The following is a 22,723-nucleotide window of genomic DNA, read 5'->3' as shown; positions in this document are numbered from 1 at the left end:
CCAAATCTGAAAGGGCCCCTAACATCATTTAAAGTTTTATTTGAAATGCTATCTATTGTTATCCTATCCTGCTCCCCACCTACCGGGGAGGGGGAAGATGTGCTACACCGTGTCAGGGAAACAAAATATTTCAATTAATAAATTAATAAATAGTATAACATAAACACAACACCAGTAAGTAGAATTAAGACAGGCTGCAATTGGAGGTCGGTGCAAAATCTAAGACACTGGTGAAATAACCAGTTAGAAACAAAGCTACAAAAAGTGTAGGTGGGGGTCAAACTTCTCTTGAAAAGGTGAGCTTTCTTTAAACTGGGGCCGGAGGACACAATTTTTCGATTTTCACCCTCCAGAACTATGAAAAATGCTGCCTTTCGGGACATCCTTCTAGGCTGGCAGAGGCCCAGCTCAACGACCAAGCTCAAAGCATGAATTAGTTACGTGTCTCCCTTTACATTGCAATAGTTTCTGTAAGAAAGCAAAGAGGAGATACTGTGCATCTCCTCTGTCTGAGTGGCATATTGAAGGTATTTGTTTCCTGTGCTACTGCCCTCTAAAAACCTTGCCCTTCTTCATCTCAAAGGGTTTGCTTCCATTGGCAAAAGTAACCAAATTACACTGCTAGATTTTTTTTTTCTTCAATACCCTGCCCAAAAAGGGAAACAACGAAAATGAGCAACAACCAAAAAAAAAGACAAAGTGCAACTGACTTGCAAAAAAGACACATTTTTCAAGCTTACTTTTTTAGCAATGATCCTTTTCAAAAGTGTTAGTGCCTTAAATAACAAATGATAAACACACCCGAACATCTTTCTACCCTCAGAAGCGCTGCTAGAAATGGCTTTCCACCTTGGCTTTTATTGCAACGTTAATCAGTAGGGAATCAGGAATGTTAAGGTGAGTGTATGTGCTTGTAAATTGTGTATGTAAGTGGGTGTGTAAGGTGAGTACATTGCTCTTTCGACTGGGGTAGGAGGCTGTCAGCCCAAAAAGCCCATTGAATCAGACATCTATACTGTGCCATTGGTCCATAGTGGCACATACTGGTTTCTGAGTCTCACGTAGACAGTGCATGTGTTGTTTCTTCGACACGTGTTGTTTACAGACAGTCAGCTACAGCTCACCCATCGCCTTGCCATTGGTTAGCTTCAGCGTGGCTTGCATTTGTTTATTTTCTATTTGGCATGGCATGGATGCGTCATATCTCAAGCTTTTTCCTCCTATGGAGCATGGACTAAGTACTTGCATCCTTTTACTGCTCCTGTTTTTGAAGCTACTTTTTTCTTTGTTTAAAGCACTTCACACGAGTGCTTGTGTATTCAGTTCGCCCATATCCCCATTAATGCTGCTTCTTTCCCTCCCAAGCCCCTGCTCCCATCGTTACTACTCTCCTCTCACCCCTTTCCTTGTTTAATCTTAGCCACACACCCACCCCATCCCATCTCCCTCCGCCTGCCCTTATGTTGTTTCTTCTCTCCCATATGCTCATCCCAGTTTCTTTTTTCTGCCCCCCCTCTCCAAGGAGTGGTTGTGCAGGTCATGTGGCCAATCAATCAATCAGAGATTTGTAGAGCGCGGCTAATCACCCATAGGGTCTCAAGGTGCTGGATGTAGGTGTGCTGCTCAGTCGAAGAGCCAGGTGATGAGGTCCTTCCTAAACTGCTTCAATGATGAGGTCTGCCTGAGCTTGAGGGGTAGTATGTTTCATGGTCCATGTGAGAGGCTGGCTGATGCGAAAGCCGTGTTTACTGCAGCAGCAGGGGCTACTATTTTACTTGGCCTCTGGGCTTGATAACAGTAGCAACTTCTGGTCAGTGCTGGCTGAGGTAAACAGAGACAAGACGGCGAAGGAGCTGTACAGGATGAAGGAATGGATGCCTAACAGTGCTTTTGTGCAGTCCTGCTCACATAGCCATTTTGTTCTCTAATTAGCATACATTTCGCTGTAGCAGTCTGAGGAGGGTGGACTTTTGTGCAAGGCACTCTATTGTGCCGCTTCCCCACCCCCATGCAGCTCCAGTGGGGAGCCACAACCAGCCGCTGTTGCTGCTTATCCACCCACAGAAGCAGGTTCATAGAATGGAGGGCTGACACCAAGGCTGTGCCCACCAAAAACGTGTATCAATGGGTGTCAAAGTGTGCAGAATGGGAAAAAGCATGCAGTTTAGCTAAAAGTGACCACCCTTGCAAGACTTAACGCTATTTGGTGGCACATCTTCTATGTTTGCAGTGTAATATCTCCATATTATTTTCTTTTTTCTTAATTTTTAGGTCTTGCATAGACAGAGCATGCGCTGTCTCTTCGAGACATCTTGTTTACAACCTAGCTTAAAGACACTGGCATAAGTCAATAGCTCTTGCATAAGCGAGACCTATTGGCTTTGCCAATGCTTGTTGTAGCCAGTTGTGGAAGGGAAGAAGTAGGCACCCTTGTCACCTCCTTGCTTACAAACTTTCAGGCTCTGTCTTCTTTTTATGATGTAGGTAAAATCAACTCTGGTGGCACAACAAAAGATTTGCCAGTGGGCACTCTGACATAGTTGTAGTTGCACTATTTCTAGTTGTTTACATTATGATGCTTCTAATGGCCATCCATTATTAACTGCTTCTCTAGGGAAACAGTCAATTGGGGGCGGGGGGTAGAGGAAGGAACAAGTGTGAGTAGATTGAAGCAACACAGAGTGCTTAGGGGGTGAGGATATGAGAGAGAAAAAGGAGAGAGCTAGAAAATATGTGCAATCCTAAGGAGTTCTGAAAGAAAAAGAAAAAAAAAGATTCCTGAATTTGAGCAGTAGAAGAACAAAAGTCATCCAATCAAAAGGATGGTAAAAAGGCTATGCACAAGGGGAGGGACAAACGAAACATAAAAAGCAAGCCATCAAATAAGAAGCCCACAAATGAATAAGAGTGACAATGAAGTCAATCAGTGTTAATGTAAGCAATAGGCAGGCCGTAAGCCCACTGTAGGTTCATAATAAGTCTTTGGCAGTTAGCCAGCTTGCACTGCGCGGCAAGCAAGACCTAAAAATATAATTCAATAATGCTAGCCAATTATTTCAGATGATGGCAGTTCAGGCTCCAAGTGTCTACGCACCAATCTGAAGAGGATCTTTTACAGCTCGCATCCTGAACAGTTGCTCTCCTCGTTGGAATTCGTCTGCACTGCCATTTGCCAAACAGGAGTATAACCTGGAAAAGGAAGGAAAATATTATTTTCGTTTAACTGCGCAGCCTCAGAATACCTAGTGTAAAAATACTAAACCTTAGTCCATAAGCAAAAACATTTGCTACACACATGGTACCATCAGTGGTAAGCTAAGTACCTTGATCAAAAAAGAGGAAGGTATATATAGTTTCAGCAAGGGGTCGGTTACTTCTAGGTTTCGACACCTAACTACATAGATGACAAAGATTTATGGATATCTGAAATACAACCATCTATCAGTTATATGTGACATATGTGACCTGTACAGTCAGGATATTTATATCTGTAAACTGTTTGGCAGAGGTGGTTCAGGTCAAAGCTGGGAATACTTTGCCTTTGTCCAAGTATGCTTTTGAATTAGATTTCGAATTGTTTGTCTAATAGTTATGCACTTTTACTACAGTGATACAGCTTCCATGAGTGAGTGTGCTTTCAAAAGGGAATATTATAGGACCAGCCGGAAATGAAACTAGCAGTCATCAAGGAATGGTGAGCTGCTGTAACTGAAAGCAGAGTGAAAGCTCTATTTGGTATCATATTTAGTACGCAAGATTTTATACAATTTATCTTTACTCTCTACTTTTATCCATATTTATATTTTGCCTTCCATTTATCCATATTATTTTGTGCTGTGTAAAAAAAAAATCGAAGCAGTATCTGATATATTTTTGCTATTATTACCGGATAAATGTGTGCCCGATGGGTTTCATTGCTAGAAGAAGCCACATATATATAACACACCCAAATAAAAACAAACACATTTTAGAACAAACAGACATATCTACAACTTTTTTTTAGCTTCATTAGGGAATCATTTTTTGCAAATTCCACTACTTGGAAGTCGCGAGTGACAATAGACCTAATTTCCACTTTTCAGTTTTAAACATAAAGACAGAACTTTGATAGTTTTCTGACAGTTTACAAGCAAGAATTCATAAAAAGGGAAACGGAGAGCTTAATATTTAACTTTCAATACAATTGACTGTTTTGGGCTTTGCAAATACTGTAATAAAATCTTCAATAAAAATATATAAAAAGAACCATGATGGACAGAAACAAGGAGCGGTTGACAAGGTCTTCTGAAGAGCCTTGTTATGAAAAAACAGGGGTACTTGTTAACTTAAGGAACAATCACAGGACCCTCTCCCGGGTATAAGGATAGACGTCCCTGCTCTTGATTTGCCGACCCAATTCTGTAGAGGCAACTCCTCGTGTCACTGTAGCACTGAGGTAAATCCTGTGGTTTAAAATTCAATTCAATTAAATTGACTACCTCTATCAGAGCAAGTCAAGGTGTGCTTGAAATTAAAAGATGTCATTTTTAAATTTTGGAGTGGTGGTGGCACATAAAATACGGGGTCCTTTTTACAATAAAAATACATAAGGTGTGAATGTTAGAAAATTATGGTTATTTGGTAAACCCTGCTTTTTGTTACTCTTACTGCCAACAGGGTTATGAAGGAGCACTCTGGCAATTACTCAGAGGCACATTTTTTGTGACAAGAAGATGGACTGTTGCTGAAAGATGGTATGTGCTGTGTTGGTATGATTGACTAAAGCAGTTGCAGATTTAGAAAACTGGACATTGGTTTCTGGTCATAGCTCATGAAATATTTGGCAGATATTAATGAGACGGAAAATATGAAACAAGCATTTGCAATGTAATAGGTCTCACATTTGTGAGAGTTAGAGCTATGGTGGCTGTAAATGACAATGTCTTTTATCTATGTGTTTTGGTTAGGAGAGTAATGGATGTATGCCAGGTGCCACAGCAAACCTCCCAGGCCAGTCCCTGCAGGAGAGACGACACAACAAGGCCGCCATCTTGGGAATGTTTTTGCCTCATTTCTACAGACTGGCTGTGATACCCCAGAGATGCAACCCTTTCTAGTGTGTTTACCTAAACTTTTATAGCACCAAACAAGCCACAAAGAGGCACCTTTGTGGCATTTAACACGGAGAATGAGGGGGTCAAAAGAGTTGGGGGCAAAGAAAAGGGGCAGCCATATATTTCTGTGTGCTAAACTTTTAGAGGAATTATTCCACTACGTTGGCAATACCAGCCTAACTTTTAAAAATATTGACTGTATACAAAGAGAATAACAGAAGAAGCTTAACTGAACAGGAGGTTTCAAATGTGTGCAGATTGGTGAAACAGAGCTTCAGTGGTAGATGGGCTGAAGAACGAGTTACTTACCTTCGGTAACGACTTTTCTGGTGGATACATTAGCTACCTGTGGATTCCTCACCTAATGAATACTCCCATGGCGCCAGCATTCGACGGAAATCTTCTTACTAGTCTCTGCACGTCGACGAGGACGTCACTCTAGCCCACGCGACGCCGTCTGACGTCATACAGGCAAATAAGAGGTCCTTGACGACGTGCGGACGTCAGTACCAATCATTTTTTACGTGCATGAGAACAACCAGGCAATGCAATGAAGGAGCAAAGCAACATCCCATTACATTGTAAAAATACACAACAGTGCATGAATAACTGTAAATCTTTTATATATATATATAACTCTCTTTTTTTAAAAAATATATATATACACATCAAGTATATACACAAAGATATATACATATATACATATATATAAATATAATATATACAACCTCTATTGCACCCTCAAAGACCAAGAGGAGCGTACTCAAGGATTACTTGGTAAGACCAGAAAGGCAACGGGGAGGCGGGTGGGACCGTGAGGAATCCACAGGTAGCTAATGTATCCACCAGAAAAGTCGTAACCGAAGGTAAGTAACTCGTTCTTCTGATGGATACAACTACCTGTGGATTCCTCACCTAATGAATAGAGTCCCAAAGCAGTACCACGCCCGGCGGTGGGTGCCGAAATGGTCAAACCAAGAAATCCTGCAGCACTGACCGTGCAAAATGGCCGTCCCTTCTAACCTCAGAATCCAAACAGTAATGTTTTGCAAAAGTGTGAAGGGACGACCAAGTTGCGGCCTTGCAGATGTCGACCACAGGAACACCTCTGGCCAAGGCCGAAGTGGCCGACTTAGCTCTGGTGGAATGAGCTCTAATGCCCTCAGGAGGATCCTTCTTTGCCAAAGAGTAACAGATTTTAATGCAAAGAACAACCCACCTGGATAGTGTTCTCTTGTGGACTGCCTTTCCTCTCCTCTTGCCCACGTATCCAATAAACAGCTGATCCTCCAGCCTGAAATCCTTTGTTCTATCAATAAAGAAGCTCAACGCCCTCTTTGGGTCCAGACGGTGCAGTCTTTCTTCCTCTTTGGAAGGATGAGGCGGAGGATAGAACGTGGACAAAGTAATTGCCTGAGCCAAATGGAAAGGTGAAACAACCTTCGGGAGGAAAGCAGCCTTGGTCCTCAACACCACCTTATCCCCATAAAAAGTTGTATAAGGGGGATTTACTGATAAGGCCTGGAACTCACTCACTCTCCTTGCTGATGTTATAGCTATCAGGAAGACTGTTTTTAAAACCAAATACCTTAAGGGGCAAGAATGCATAGGTTCAAAAGGGGACCCCATAAGGAAAGTCAGGACCAAGGACAAATCCCATTGCGGCATAACAAATGGCTTTGGAGGATATTTATTTAGAAGACCTTTCAAGAATCTGATAACAATAGGGGATTTAAATAAAGATGGTTGGTCTGGAAGACATATGAAGGCTGACAAGGCCGATAAATAACCCTTAATGGTAGCCACTGCACAACCTTTCTGCGCTAGAGATAGAGCAAAAGACAAAACGTCCGATAGATGAGCATGCAAAGGATCAATCTGCCTCTCTCCACACCACGCAACAAATTTAGACCATCTATTAGCGTAGATAGATTTAGTGGAGTGTCGCCTGGCCGCTAATATAACATCCACTACCTCAGGCGGGAGAGAGAAGGAACTCAGGTTGCCCCGTTCAATCTCCAGGCATGTAGGTGCAGACTCCGGAGGTTGGGGTGTAGAACCTGCCCCTGCGACTGCGAGAGGAGGTCTGCCCTGAAAGGGAGACGGAGCGGAGGGCACATTGAGAGTTGGAGAAGGTCAGAGTACCATACCCTCCTTGGCCAATCCGGAGCTATTAGGATGACTAGAGCCCGGTCCTGGCGAATCTTCCTCAATACTCGAGGAATCAAGGGTATGGGAGGAAACGCGTAAAGCAACTGGCCGCACCAGGTTATTTGAAACGCGTCCCCCAACGCTCCCTGCATCGGATACTGGAGGCTGCAGAATAACGGACAATGCGTGTTCTCCCGAGTGGCAAACAGATCTACCCGAGGAAACCCCCACCTCTGGAAGATTAAACGGACTTGATCTGGATGGAGACGCCACTCGTGGTCTGCCGAGAATTGGCGACTGAGACTGTCCGCACGCACGTTCAAGACTCCGGCCAGATGGTTTGCTATCAAGCAAATCTGATGGTCCTTTGCCCAGGACCATAGTCGAAGAGCTTCTCTGCAGAGAAGGTACGACCCCACTCCTCCCTGCTTGTTTATGTACCACATCGTGGTAGTATTGTCCGTTAGGACCTGTACCGACTGACCACGAAGGGAAGGGAGGAAGGCCTTGAGAGCCAGACGTACAGCCCGTAACTCTAACAGATTGATGTGAAACATCTGTTCCTCTGGAGACCAAAGACCTTTGATCTCCAGATCCCCCAGATGAGCTCCCCACCCTAGAGTGGAAGCATCCGTTATGACTGTGGCCACTGGTGGCGACTGCTGGAACGGCTTTCCTTGTGAAAGATTGTTGCTTGGAATCCACCACTTCAAATCCACAGCAGCATCTCTGGAGATCTTGACAGTACCCTCTAGATCCCCTTTGTGTTGAGACCACTGCCTTCGGAGGCACCACTGAAGAGCCCTCATGTGCCAGCGAGCATGCGTGACCAACAGAATGCAGGAGGCAAACAGACCGAGCAGACGAAGGACCTTGAGGACTGGAACTACCGCTCCATTTCGAAACATTGGAACCAAAACTTGAATATCTTGAATCCGCTGAGGCGGAGGAAAGGCCCGACCCAATGTTGTATCCAGTACTGCCCCTATGAACAGGAGGCGCTGAGAGGGCTCTAGGTGAGATTTGGGCTCGTTCACCGAAAAACCCAGGTCGAACAACAACTGGGTTGTTGACTGCAGATGATGCGACACAAGCTCCGGGGACTTGGCTTTGATCAACCAGTCGTCCAAGTAAGGGAATACTGCTATCCCCTTTCTTCTGAGTTCTGCCGCAACCACCGACATCACCTTCGTGAAGACTCGAGGTGCTGAAGTAAGACCAAACGGAAGGACCGCAAACTGATAGTGCTGCGATCCCACCACAAACCGGAGATACTTCCTGTGTGACTTGAGTATCGGGATATGAAAGTAAGCATCCTGCAAGTCGACAGACACCATCCAGTCTTCCTTGTTCAATGCCAAAAGCACCTGTGCTAGGGTCAGCATCTTGAACTTTTCCTGCTTGAGGAACCAATTCAAGATCCTCAGGTCCAGGATTGGTCTCAAACGACCATCCTTCTTGGGAATCAGGAAATACCTTGAGTAACATCCTCGACCCCTTTCCTGCTCTGGGACCAACTCCACCGCGCCCTTTGAAAGGAGGGCTTGCACCTCCTGTTCTAGCAACAGGAGGTGTTCTTCTGAACAATAAGAAGGGCGGGGCGGGATGAGGGGCGGGAACTCCCGAAAGGGAAGGGTGTAGCCTTTTCCCACAATACTGAGAACCCAAGTGTCCGTTGTAACAGTCTTCCATTTGGTGAGAAAATGCTGTAGTCTTCCCCCTACAGGAGAGGAGTGAGTGGGAAATGGTGGAAGCCTAAGGCTGCTTCCCCTGCTGCACCCCGCCAGAGGATGAGGAAGAGGCAGAGTGCTGCTGAGAGGCTCCTCTGGTGCGGACCCTACCTCTCCCCCTAAAAGATCTATAGGGATGGGAAGAGGCAGGTTGCTGATATCTTCCCCGAAAGGAAGAGGAGGAAGAGCCACGCCCAAATCCACGAAACCTCCTGAAAAATCTGGAAGAGGCCGTGGAAGAAGGAGCTTGGAGCCCTAACGACTTAGCCGTGGCCCTGCTCTCCTTAAAACGTTCCAAGGCCGAATCAGCCTTGGCTCCAAACAGTTTGTCCCCATCAAACGGGAGATCCAACAATGTGGACTGTACATCCGCAGAAAAGCCCGAGTTACGGAGCCAGGCCTGTCTCCTTGCCACCACAGTTGTGCCCATTGCTCTGGCTACCGAGTCGGTCGTATCCAGTCCAGTCTGGATAATCTGGGTCGCAGCAGCCTGGGCATTTGAAACAACATCCAAAAGACCCTGGGGAAGCTCTGTAAATGATGAGGAAATGTCATCCATCAGAGCATGAATATACCTCCCCAGGATACAGGTTGCGTTGGTGGCCTTCAACGCCAGACTGCAGGACGAAAAAATCTTCTTGGACTGCGCCTCTAGTTTCTTTGAATCTCTGTCCCCAGGCACCGTCGGGAAAGAACCAGGCGCTGACTTGGATGAACAGGAGGCCTGCACCACCAAGCTCTCCGGCGTAGGGTGCCTAGACAGAAAACCAGGGGCAGTCGGAGCCGCCCGATACCTCCTGGCCACGGCTCTGTGAACTGCTGGGGAAGATGCCGGCCTCTTCCACACCTCTAACACCGGATCCAGCAGAGCGTCATTAAATGGCAAAAGAGGCTCCGCCGCAGCTGAGGCCGGATGTAGCACCTCTGTTAGGAGGTTTTGTTTAGCCTCCACCACCGGCAAAGGCAGGTCCAAAAAACTAGCTGCCTTCCGTACCACTGCATGAAAGGAAGCCGCCTCCTCAGTGTATTCTCCCGGGGACGAAAGATCCCACTCAGGGGAAGTGTCCAGCCCACTGGCCGACTCCAGACCACGCAGCCCATCACCCGAGTCCTCTAGCTCTCCTTCCTCCAGGGCTCGTTGATACTCCTGCTCCTCTAATACACGGAGAGCACGTCTCCTCGAATGAAGCCGTTGTTCAATACGCGGAGTCGACAATGCCTCCGCCGAAGTCGAAGATCGGCGCCGATCTTCAGAAGCCACCGACGCCGCGTCCGGCGCCACAGGTAACTTCGGCGCCAACGAAAGAGCAGTCGAAGCAGATGGACCCACCGGAGTCACAGGCCGAAATCCCGACGTCGACGGGATGGAAATCCCCGGGGCCAATCCCTCTGAAGCCACCGGAGCGGCCACCGGCGCCGACACTGGCGCCGAGCCCATGTTCCCAAAAGGGAGAAAGGGCATAAAGGGTGCCGGCCGAAGAGGCGCAGGATCACCCAATGAAAAGGCCAAAGGCCCAGCCGGAGCACCCCCTGGAGCCATCTGTTGGAAGATGGCATACATCGCATTCAAGAATGCGGAACTATCGGCTCCAGGGGTGGGAAAAGCCGGATACTGGGGTGCCTGTCTCGGAGGCGACCCCGACGCCGGCCTCGACGTCTGCAACGCCGAGAAAACACCTGAGGCTCCAATACCTCAATCACCAACGCCTGTCCAGGTGAAGTTGGAGACGCCGGAGAGGGCAACGGCGTCGAAGGATGCGGCGTAACCGTGGGACTGATCTCCCATGTCCTTTGGCGCCGATCCGAAGACCTGGAACGAGTCTCCTTCGAATGACGCTGAGATTCTCTACGGCGCCGGGAGTCTCGATGACGCCGATGTCTTGGAGAAGAAGACTTCTTGTGATGCTTCTCCTTCGATTTCGCCATAAACAGCTTCGCCTCACGTTCCTTGAGGGCCTTTGGATTCATGTGCTGGCATGAATCACAAGTCGAGACGTCGTGGTCGGAGCTCAAACACCAAAGGCAATCGGAATGAGGATCCGTCACCGACATCTTGCCTCCACACTCACGACAAGGCTTGAATCCAGACTTTCTCTGCGACATTATTACCACAACGAAAGACTACGCAGCAAAAATACACTGTAACCACAAAAGTAACAGTTGCTCCCTCGAAGATAACCGTTTCGAATGCACGGAAAAAAGGGAACTGACGTCCGCACGTCGTCGAGGACCTCTTATTGCCTGTATGACGTCAGACGGCGTCGCGTGGGCTAGAGTGACGTCCTCGTCGACGTGCAGAGACTAGTAAGAAGATTTCCGTCGAATGCTGGCGCCATGGGAGTATTCATTAGGTGAGGAATCCACAGGTAGTTGTATCCATCAGAAAGGATAGGTTCCAGAGGTGCAGCAGCTGTGACCTTGGGTCAGTGTTTTAAATGGAAATACAGAAAGGCTGGTACTCTGTATTCATTTAAAGCACTGCATTGGGTTAATAGCCTTATGACAGCCCTCGGCTCAGGACTGGACTCTGCAGAACAGTTACGTGTACCTGATTCTCCTGGTCCTTGACGGTGCCTTTTCGGTGCATACATTTGTGCACTGGCTGATGGTTTTGAAGTGAGAATTAGCTCTGTTTGGGTGGCTCCTCAAAATATGAAGTCTTGGCCTTGCCATATGGACCACTCAGAGTAGAGCAGTTAGCCGGGGTTTGGATGATAGTGCTTTTTCGCCTAGACCAGTTGTGCCCCGTGAGGCTCCTGCAGGGCTGGTTTCACTGGAATTTTTGTGGGCTATGAAAATGACTCAAATGCATGTTTTTCTTGGGAATTCAAGGTAGGTCCAGAAACATGTGAGTTTCTTGATAACCACTTAAGATATATTACGTAAAAAATAATTTATATGGAGCTCAAATTTCTATTGTAACAAAATGTATAATGCAATTATGTAAAAATAAACACCTGATGTACACTTTTTTAGTTGTCTAGGGTCTTTCCATCATGGCCCTGTGAGAGCCATATTATAATAACCTATCAATGTTGTGCCAGGCACAAATCCTGACTCGTCATAACGTCTATTTGTAGTCTTTCTTTGTTGTCTTATACAAAAAAAAAGACTTCAGCCACAACAACACATTTGGGTTACACATGTACAAGCAGTGTCTGGTCCTTGTGGGCACAGTTTGTCTAACAACAGTTCACCTGTTAAAAACATCTCCTGCCCATGGAGTCTTTACTGTTACTGTCCAGGACTGACTTTGACATGTAGTCCTTGGGGTGTGTATGCTTATAAACAAACATGTATATTCCTATATACACGGGGAGGCGTGGTGAAGCACTGAAAGGAACACCAGTAGAAGCAGGAGTAAGAAAAGGGCCACTTGATAGGGTCAGAAAGATATTTTCTTGACATTGATTCTCCGTGTACTTGGTAACCACAGCAATCAGAACTAATGCATAGAGTTTACATCAAATGGTGCATGGGAACTTAGTGGAGTGGTTGCATGAAGCCTGGGGTTGGAAGGCAGGAGAGCTGGTTAAGCATTACTGGATTGTGACGGACGATGCATTGATCATTATACACAGGAGTCCAGAGGGTGATGGGGAAGAGATCCAACAGCAACTGTGGGGGGTATTGGAGGTGGGGCCTTTTCAAACAGGAAGCAGTACTAGTCGAGCTCTGTTTTAGACAGCACTTTCGGAAGTGGCATCTGCAAGGTCACATTAGCTGTGAGGGAACAGTCAAAGCCGTGACACAAGTGAATTCTGAGAGGAGAAAGTGATGGAGTTTGCTCCACTTCTGTGCCCTATGATAGGCTGCTCCTCTCACTGTGGCACTGTTGTGTTAGCTTCTTTGCGCTACAGGGTTGGGAAAACGGCTGCCTCTAGTAACTGAACTCTATTTGAAGAGGCCCAATTTACATCCGACAGCTAGATATTTTGTGCTATCAAGCTTGAGGCCGTAAAGAGCTTGGGTCTGGAGTCACTACTCCTTTTCCGCCATTGGAAACAACACCTTTCACCATCTTCTTGACTAGAACTAACCTATGTGCTTGGTTGGTGACCCTGCGTAGGTTATCAAGAGCACGTGCCATCCCCTAGTGTTAAGCTCTACTCATGTCAGTTGGGTAATGCACCCACTGCACTGGTCTTGACAGAACAAGAATGTCACAGATTACAATTCTGACATAGCTTTTTCACCTCATCTCTGCAAGGTCAATGCAAATGAATTATAGCGATTTTGTTAAGAATTGTACATGCTTTGCAGCACTATGAAATGGCAGAACCTGTATTACCAAGCGCTGTATAAAAAATACAAGTTATTCCCAGATTGCCCCAATACGCACCAGAACAAGAACTCATGGGGAGAGGATGTGGCCCAAGGGGCAGAGCTGCCAACTTTGGAGCTTGAGAAAACGGTTAAAAGACTTGGCGTCAGATCAACATCCTGTGATTCTGGGCAAATCATTTAATCTCCCCTTGCTACCAAAAATGAATGTGTTCTTGTGTAATGTAACCGGTGCTCTTGTAAAGCGTTGAAATATTTTTTATAGAGTCGTGCTACATAAAACTGCAAAAAAAAAAAAAAAAAAAAAAAAAGAAACAGCAATATGCCGAAAACAAGGAAGACGAAGAAACAAGCCACGCAACATCAAGTGGCGAGTCAAAAGAGAAAAATAGTATGCCACACTAAGGTACATGACGATTGTGCAATAATCCATGTAACATGGTCAGACTCCAAGGCAGTAACAAACCAGCCCTCAAGGCTGGACAAACGTAAAGCATTTACCAACCACTAAGATTAATTGTGTGAAAAACACCATTGTATTTGCTTTTCGTAAAGGAAAGTACCTTCTTTATCACATTTATATTGATACCAATAATGTTGTTCAAATAATATGAACTTAATTGAGTGGATTGTGTAACCTACTATGGCTGAAAGACTGCGAAGTAGAACATAAATATTAAAATCCACAAATGTTGAAGGTGGAGGGCTCAGAAATGATGGCATCAGATATAATTTGTTCTGGGCTTGGGAGTTTTGGACTCAAGTAATACCTTATGAATGGAGGAATAATGTAAGGTTTTGGCTTTAGATATTAGAATGAATACTCTCCTATTCTGGATTTAGGTAACATCAATTTATTCAGCACTTAGTGTTGTGCTGTATTACAGGCCACAACCAATATGCTTGTGGTCAGGGACGCTGCTCAAGAAGTCAGACACTTCTTGAGGAGACGGAGAGAGACTGGTGTTATGTACACGTACATGAAGTGCTGAGGCAGAGCCCAGGCCGCGGGCTGTGAATTGCAAGCCGTGACCCGCAAGCAATCGAGCGAGAGAGAAAAGCGGTATAACCGGCAAAGCCTGAACCGTATAACCCGAAATGACGCCTGTAGTGAGGGGGTGCAAGCATCTGACGGCCGGGCGGGAACAACCTGCGGTGGCGAGTGATTATTATTCTTCTGCGTGGAAGACGTTCAAATGTGGAGGAACCCTGTCGGGCCTTGTAGGCATTCAGTAAGGTAAAACCATGCGTCTGCTACGGCCTGCCTCTTTGCCTAAATGCCCTTTCGTGCTTAAATGTAGTTGCAGCTTCTGCCATTCTGCTATCCTGCTCTGTTCTGCTCGCCAGACACCGAGACACTCATAAGCCTGCATCGAATGATCCAGCCACACCTGAAATTGGTGTGAAAACTGCAGATAACGGGAGCATCTCATCAATGAATTTGATGCAAGTCCTAGGAGCCGTTGATGTTAGTATTTCTGGGGATGCAGGGAAACATGACCCCTGCCCCTCAAGCTCTACATGGTCGCCATTTGTAACCGAAGCTGATGACTTACCAATCAGGCAATTGTTTGCAGATGGCCACCCCTACTGCCCTCCAAATCACAGGAAAGAAAAATAGAAAGGGTGAAGAAGGGGAAGACGCAATGCATATATTCATAAAGAGCCCTGTTCAGACAAGAAACAGCTAACAGGGCATTGAAAGTAGCTGCAGAAGTGAGAGCCAGAGCAATCAATACTAATGTTGATATGCACTGCGCAGTGCAGAGTGAAGAAATGATAAAACAAGCTGACAAAACTCACTATCTCATCTTCGAGAGGAAGAACAAAGCAAAAATGATAAGCAAAACACCAATCGCACTGAAAGAGAGTGAACACAACCTAATCGTTGATTCCCCCCTCAAAAAAATAATAACAAAAGTAAAGCTGTAAAAAAGGAAAAAGGTTGTTAAAAGAGGTATGGGATTATTAGGCAAGAAAAAAGCCTGGGAAGGAGCATCTAAAAGTGACGTAGCCACTGTGCATAATATCACACCTTTGGTCTATTTCCAGAAATGAAGCAAAACAAAATAATGGCAACAGACATTAATCTAAAACAATTGTGCATAGCAACTTTAAACCCACATGCTGCTCCTTTCAGAGAGGATTATAAAAATGGTCTACCGAGACATGCAGATCGGGACTGGCTTCTGAACTTAATGCGTCATCAAAATCCTGCGGCATATCCCCAATAAGAATCTGAATGTTTGGGAACAACTAGCACCAGGACAATAAACAATTGTTTACACTCTATACACCCGTCTGGCCGGGTTTACAAAGCGCCAGAAACAACTACTCACTATGAATGTGTCAATGTATTTCCAGATCAGAATAGCTTAAATACAGTAAACGGGGGTCGCTTACTAAATCTCCATACTATCCTAGCACTACGGGTCATCACATATAAGGACGTCAGGAGAGTGTGACTAGAAAAGTTTGTGGGGGGGCGGGTTTGGTGAATCTAGAAACACCTCAACCTCTAAAGTTGAGTTTGCCTTTAGTAATACAGGCTAATACTTCACCATTTGGATGATCTCCACGTAATGGGCAGAGTTGTGTTACCACTCAAAAATAATACCATCCTTAACGAAGCAGTAAAACCAACTAAGAGCCCTGCCAATCCAGCAGAAGGGTTCTAGAGGCACTGGAAAAGATGAATTAATGACTATGGGGAAAGTGCTTATTAGAAATCAACTACTAGCTAATAGATATGAAAATGTGAACATTACAAAGACCCATAGCAACTTGAGACTAATATATCATATCATTTGATTGTGGACCATAAAGTAAACAGTGAAAGAGAATGGGGATAATTATCCTATGCACTGGGAGGTAGAAGCTCAGGGAAAATACTGGAGGAGACAAATTGAATTGCACAATCTGGCAGTATGCATCGTAAGGATGAACTTGAATATGTTCCATCTGATCCAAAAACTATTTGTAATAACAAGGACACAAATTCTATGAACGTTTGGTTTTAGAACGTTGCTTTACTGGGGTCAAAGGTGGAAGATAATGACTCGGTGAATTTGTGAACAATTTTACAATTTGCTGTTTCCAAGAAATATGGTCCTTGTCTGAAAACAGGCTTGAGAGTTATTATAGGTTTCATACCCCGGCTGTTAGACAAAAAAAGAGGCAGATTGTGCGGGGGCTTGCCAGTCTATGTTGCATGCAAATTACATTGTGAGATGCTCCTCGACAGCGGTGCATCTTAACCTACTCCATGTTAGACTGCTGAAACAAAACAAGGAAGTTGCATGCATGGATATAATTAACTTATACATTCCAACAGGTTGGGGGGGGTGGGTGGGGAGGATGTACAGTTGATTTGGTCCAATATGATGACCTATCTACAGTAATTAAAAAGTCACAACCTCTTGGACACGGGAGAAGTCAAGACTGACTAGGATAAAAAAAAAAACCTTCTGGTTTGTTGGGATTTCACCATTTGCCCAATGGCCGGAATGGTCAACGATGAGCTCTTGATGGAAGATTGTTGTTTTGAAATACCTGATATATTATAGGGCACGCCAAGTAAAAAGTGGAAGGCGTTTGTAAATCTTTTACTGCAGATAGGCCGTCGGCCATCAAGTGGTTGTACCATTTCTGACTCCCCAGCTAAAAGCACCTACGGAGCAGGTCATAGGAGCTCGATCATAAACTGTGTCTTAATTAACCTTGAGAACTGGGCTAATGGTAGTGACATGCATGTACTCAGGCGGATAGATGCCAATCATTACCCCATAACAGCGAGGCTTGTACTTGGGGCTAGCAGTAAATGGACCCAAATGCATATCAAGAACTTTATCCTGTCCCAAATGAGGCAGCTAATAGTAGGAAAATAATAAGCTGGAAATATGATAAAATAGCTATCCGAGTTGCCTCATCTAGAATTTTTATTAAGTAGGATGGGAGAGGTTTTCTTTATTGATCAGGGCATAACATATGAAATTATCTTGAATACCTTCTAAGCCTTGTTAACAGAGATCAAACTATTAAACAAAAAACATGTTTGGATAGTTATACTTACCAAGGTCAAGCCAATAAGCCTAGGTCTGCCTTGTATGACGCGGAATGCTATCAGGAAAAAAGGCTAGTCTCATGGTTCTTATCAATCGACACAGTGACAGGCAAAGTGAAGCGTACTTCCAAACCTGCACCTGGGCTTACAAGCGACTGTTAAAAACTAAGATATCCAGTCATCAGCATCTGCTATGGGAATAACTGAAGTAAGCAACAGCCAATAAGAACTCCAAGTACATTTGGAGATTAGTTAATAATATCGAAAGGGGATCCACCAATTAGATAAGCCATTGTATTGGTTCAAAGTACTGGAAAGACCGTTTTAGCAACCTGTACAGGGTGGAAAAGTAGAGGGGGCACAGGGCGCCCATTAGACCACAATCATGAGTGCAGGAATGTTGGGCAATGTGAGATTACTCATCTGCAAGTTTTAAGACCAGAAGTTGAGTGAACTCTTCAGTCTATGAAGAAAAAAAAAAAAAAACAATGCGCCTGGCCCAGGTGCTGTACCCTTAGAATTATATCATACCGACACAAGTTACTGGTCATTGGTCCTGACAGTGATGCTGCTATAAATAGCGGTTGTGTACCCGTTTCCTGGTGCTCAGCAATATAGTTAATCTATTCATACAAAAGGTATCCCAGGGAACCCATCAAATTATTGCCCAATCTTCCTTTTGGATGGACTGGGGAAAATACTCCTCTTGGACTCCTCTATAGATAACATGGTTTGGTGGATGCTGGCAGTCTACTGACAGAGTTGCAGGTGGGCTTCAGATCAACAGTTGGGACAGTTGAGTAGATATGCCGTTTATACTCAGGCTGCTGCAAATATACTGTTATATACAAATCTACTGCATACCTAACTTCTATTCAGTCAGTCAAAAATCTTTATTCAGCATAATGCCATAAAAGTGCACATGCATACATATATATCACCATAAAAATACAATCCTTATTACTTACTTCAGAAGGCCAGTTTCTTCAATCTACTAATATCACAGAACTAAAAATCTAAACTTATCCCTTAGCCCTTCTAAATCAATAAATAATATTTAATGCTTATAAAATCCTAAACAACAATAAAAGCAACATTAAAATTTACATTAGCAAACAGTCACGTCAACTAGTTCATATCGATTTCTGATGGTAATATCTAATTTGATAAAACTCAAAATTGAGCTGCATATTTGTTTAGATGAAAGTCTTTGAATACCAGTCAACGCTTCCTTGTGAGAAGAAGTATGTAAATTACGCAAAATTGGTAATATAAAAGTTTTCCTTGGAGCTGAGTAAAGTGAGCAGAATAAGACAAAGTGACAAGTGCTTTGTTTAGAAAAATTGTCACAGGGGCATGGCGGTAATATTTTTTTCCACATGCATGTTGTTGGAAACGCCACTCTAAAATGAATCATATTAAATCTAAAAAGTACAAGTAAAGAATACAGGGAGGGAAACGGAAACCAGATAAAATAAGGTTCTATCGAGTATGAAGTCGAAATATGTACATATAACTCAAAAGATTTCAATTTCTCTGCCGGTTGATAACTATAATTCATAGCATACTCAGTGGAACAAGATTTAACAATTTCCTTAGCGTTTGCAGGCATAAGCTCCGGTTTAAGATACATGAACTCCAAGTCCAATTTTCGGAAACCTTTTTGAATAAAATTTAACCATGGAATTTTGTTATAGTTCGCTAACGAAATGCAGTCTTTTACACAATCCTATGTTAGAGTAGCCACGGGGTTTAACCATACTTTTATCCATAACAAAAGAGGGGCAATGTCAATCAAGTCTGTAATATAGCAGATTCCCAACTCCTCATGGCATATAATGTTTGCTACGTTTTTAGATACCAAAAGTAGCCGATGGAGAAATGTATTCTCCGCCCATTGTAATATGGTTGAGCTGGTATATCCCCAAAGGCCCCCCCGTAAATTGCCACTGAAACACATTTGGATTTGTAGAGTGTAGTGATCTGATGGACTGGTCTGTGTCCTAGTCTACGGGCGAAGCGAAAAATCTCTTCCACATTTCTTTCCATTTGTTGAACCTTTAAGTTCAAATGGGGGTTCCATGACAAAGAGGAACTTAGGTGCAAACCTAAGTATCAAAAATCTTTCACCTTTGTTAAGGTGTTCCCCCACCCCATTATAAAACATTTTGTACGTGTATTTCTAGGACCACAGATCATAACATGTGACTTTTTAATATTAACTTTCAGGTCAAGCTCTTGTGTATACGTTAAAAAAAGATCCAAAAGGGTCTGTAAACCATTAGCTGTACGGGCAATTAAAACGGCATCATCGGCATATAATAAAATCGGCAGTTGTCTAAACCCCATCCTAGGAAAATCCTTGACTTTTATTGATTTGAAGTCAGCCTTTGACGTAGTCGACTGCTCCAGGTTATGGGAAGCTCTGGAACATCTGGAGGGTCTCATCCACATTGTTAAAAGTTATAAAAGCCCTACATCAGGATAATACCCTATCGGTATGCTATGGGAAAATAAGGATGTACGCTGCTCCATTTCTGATCGAAAAGGGGGTAAGAGAAGGGTGTATTTAGCCCCACTACTCTTCACTTTATTTATAAATGATGTAGTACAATACCTTCTTGAAATACCCCTTGATAACCCTAAAATTGAAGAGGCAAGGTACCTGTTCTCCTACTTGCCGACAATGCAATATTAATTTCCAGAACAGAGAATGCCATGCATAAACTATTGATTAGGTTCGTGGATTACTGTACTAGTAAGGGCTTGGTCATTAATATCACCAAAATAAAGGCAATGCTAATACATCTTTACCCAGCATTTAAAAGAAAGATTATGATAAATGAAGAGCGGCTTGAGGTGTTTACTCATTATGATCATCTTGGCATCCATCTGAAAAGCAAATTAAACTCCAACAATCATATTACTAAGGCAACCATCACCTTGCACGAAACTAGTCAAGCAGTACTGACATTTAGATATAAGGCATATTTCCAGCACTTAAGTATCATCCTGCAAATAAACAAACAGAAGGCAATAGCAGCTGCTGTGTATGGAGCCGAGATATGGGGGTATGGAAAAATGGGGAAGCTCTAGAAAGCAGAAGATAATTTCATGTCCTTGTTGGGCCTGGGATGTGGCACCCCCATGATTCCAGTTTTTGAGGAGCTGTGTGTTGTTTCTATCATGGACCTGGCAAGGATTCAGCCAGTCTTACATTGGATCAGACTAGTTTGAAATCTAAAGGTCAAGAGCTAACTAAAAGCCGTAGAGGAGGTGAGTAGGAGCATTGGTAAAGGGATATGTCTGTGGTTTGCCCACATAAGCAATTGGATAATGACTATGAGCCTGATCAACCTATGGAAAGATCCTCGGCAGATGGGGGCCAATACATCAGATTTATTTAAGGAGCGCTATTACATCTTACTTAGGGATGCCAAGACTGAAAGTGTACAACCCGGTGGACTAACAGACTCATACCTCAGGTCTAGGACTGAGGTAGGTTCAAAGATTATCTGGATAAAATGCAGCATAATCAAAGAAGGTGGGTATTTATCGTGTTTAGACTAGGGATATTTCCAACAAGGTCACACCTCGTGAAAACAAAATGGTTAAGAGAGAAGGACTCACTTTGTAATTGCTCTGTGGGCGGAGAGGATACTATAACTCACTTGCTCTTCTTTTGTTCTAAATATTCTCCCATATGATCCAGATGGCTGCAGCCTGTTTTTTGCGCTATATGAGATCTGCAGCAAAATAGATAAGCTTGAACAATGCAATAGGACAGATAGGGAGGATATCTTTAATAACGTATCAGCTTTCCTTTGAGGAACATGATCGGACATTAAACAACTGACAGAAGTACTCAAACCCACCATACCAGTTATTGCTCGCAGTCTTATAAGAAGCTGTATACAATGCAGCCAGTTACGAAACATGTAGGTAACACTGCTTAGAATTGCTCGCATCAGCTTAGTACCAATATCAAAAGTTTAACTGTGATGAATTGATCTGCAAGCATAATTTTGGATAACTAACACCTTCCCTGCAGGAGTAGGAACTGTGCCCTATACCAGTTTGAAGTTTATTACTATAGACCCTTTATACCTGCTAGCACTTTATACCATGTGGCAAACCAGCTGGTGGACATTATGCAGTTTTAAATTTATTACACAAGGCACTTTATTGTTGTCCATATTTTACATCATCCACCATCCTACATCATTATTTACGCAATTATAATTTTTTTGCCTGTTTTAACAACTGAAAGAAGTATTTGTTTATCATGTATTTCATTGCAGGCTTGTGTGATTTTAGCTACACTGTTGTGGTGTATTTTATTCCTTCATCCTTTTTTAGCCTAAGCAGAAAACATTTTTATATATGTCCTGTTGTGAAGGGTTGCTTTTTAACAGGAAAAATGTTTCTAACGTTTTTTTATGCTGATACAATACAATCAAACTGAGCTTGTCATTTTTAGACAAATGTACACTTTGAAAAGCTGTAAGTGAAGACGCCTAAATTTCAACTGTATATCTGTTTCAGGCTCATCACAAGAGTCACAATCCTTCTACCCTGTGTTTTACTTCATGTTTTGTGCAATATGGCATCCAGTTTTTCCTGCTCTCTTTCACAACATTCCAAATGAATTTGGTGTACCTATGTAAACACACCCCTCAGATGAACCAGGCACTCCATATTAAATTAACATGATACCATGATGAGGGTCTGTTTAGATACAACTTCATTGCCAATCGTGCTTCATCAAGGGTTTAGGGATACCACTGGGCCCCAAAGAAGGCTCATTGGGCCTCTCTGGGACTGGCTTGCTGCTGGGTACAATATGCTGACTTCCAGATCTGGCTACAGCACTATTCCAATTGTGCAAATCCCCCGGTCCACTGAGGATAATCTACAGTCTTTGGTCTAGCTTTACACAACCCTGCACCAGTTCAACACAGTTCCAGAGCCTCTCATGAACTCCTGTAGCTTTCTTAAACGCTGCTGAATGTTTACTTGGATGTTGGCCATGAATTAAGAAAGGCACCGTATTTCTCAAGCTGGATGAAGCTACATCAGCCCAGTCACAACCCATCTGCTCTTCTGAAGTATCCTCCAGAAGAACGTCTTTTTACTATGCTAATCTGAGGTGTCTTTACTGTAAGAAAGTTTCCTACCTCTGGTTTAGCACTGGTTGCCCTGAATTATGCAGCAATGTAGTTGGTTGCTAAGCACTGCTCCCTCAGGGAAGCTATAAATTCATTTCTATATTATACCCCTGACCCATAGCAATGTTAAGGCAACAGATTGTTTTTCCAGAGCAAAACTGGACACAAAACTGTAGTTTCCTTCATGGATTGGACACAGCTCCCAACATGTACGGTATCAAGTAACACCTAACT

General features: G+C 43.8%; 1 protein-coding gene across 2 annotated transcripts in view; it reads right to left on the bottom strand.

Annotated features, from left to right (window-relative positions):
* Positions 1-22,723, bottom strand: part of ZSWIM8 (zinc finger SWIM-type containing 8) — a 2,332,791-nt gene that overhangs the window by 2,190,363 nt on the left and 119,705 nt on the right. For both annotated transcript variants that reach the window (XM_069240531.1, XM_069240532.1), the window contains exon 3: positions 3,095-3,189. In XM_069240531.1, coding sequence (XP_069096632.1) covers positions 3,095-3,189 — 95 coding nt within the window. The remainder of the gene's footprint in view (positions 1-3,094; positions 3,190-22,723) is intronic.

The sequence above is a fragment of the Pleurodeles waltl genome, chromosome 6 (genome assembly GCF_031143425.1).
Source record: "Pleurodeles waltl isolate 20211129_DDA chromosome 6, aPleWal1.hap1.20221129, whole genome shotgun sequence".
Classification (NCBI taxonomy): domain Eukaryota; kingdom Metazoa; phylum Chordata; class Amphibia; order Caudata; family Salamandridae; genus Pleurodeles; species Pleurodeles waltl.
Note: the sequence above shows the minus strand (reverse complement) of the source record. Positions and strands in the feature narration are given on the sequence as shown.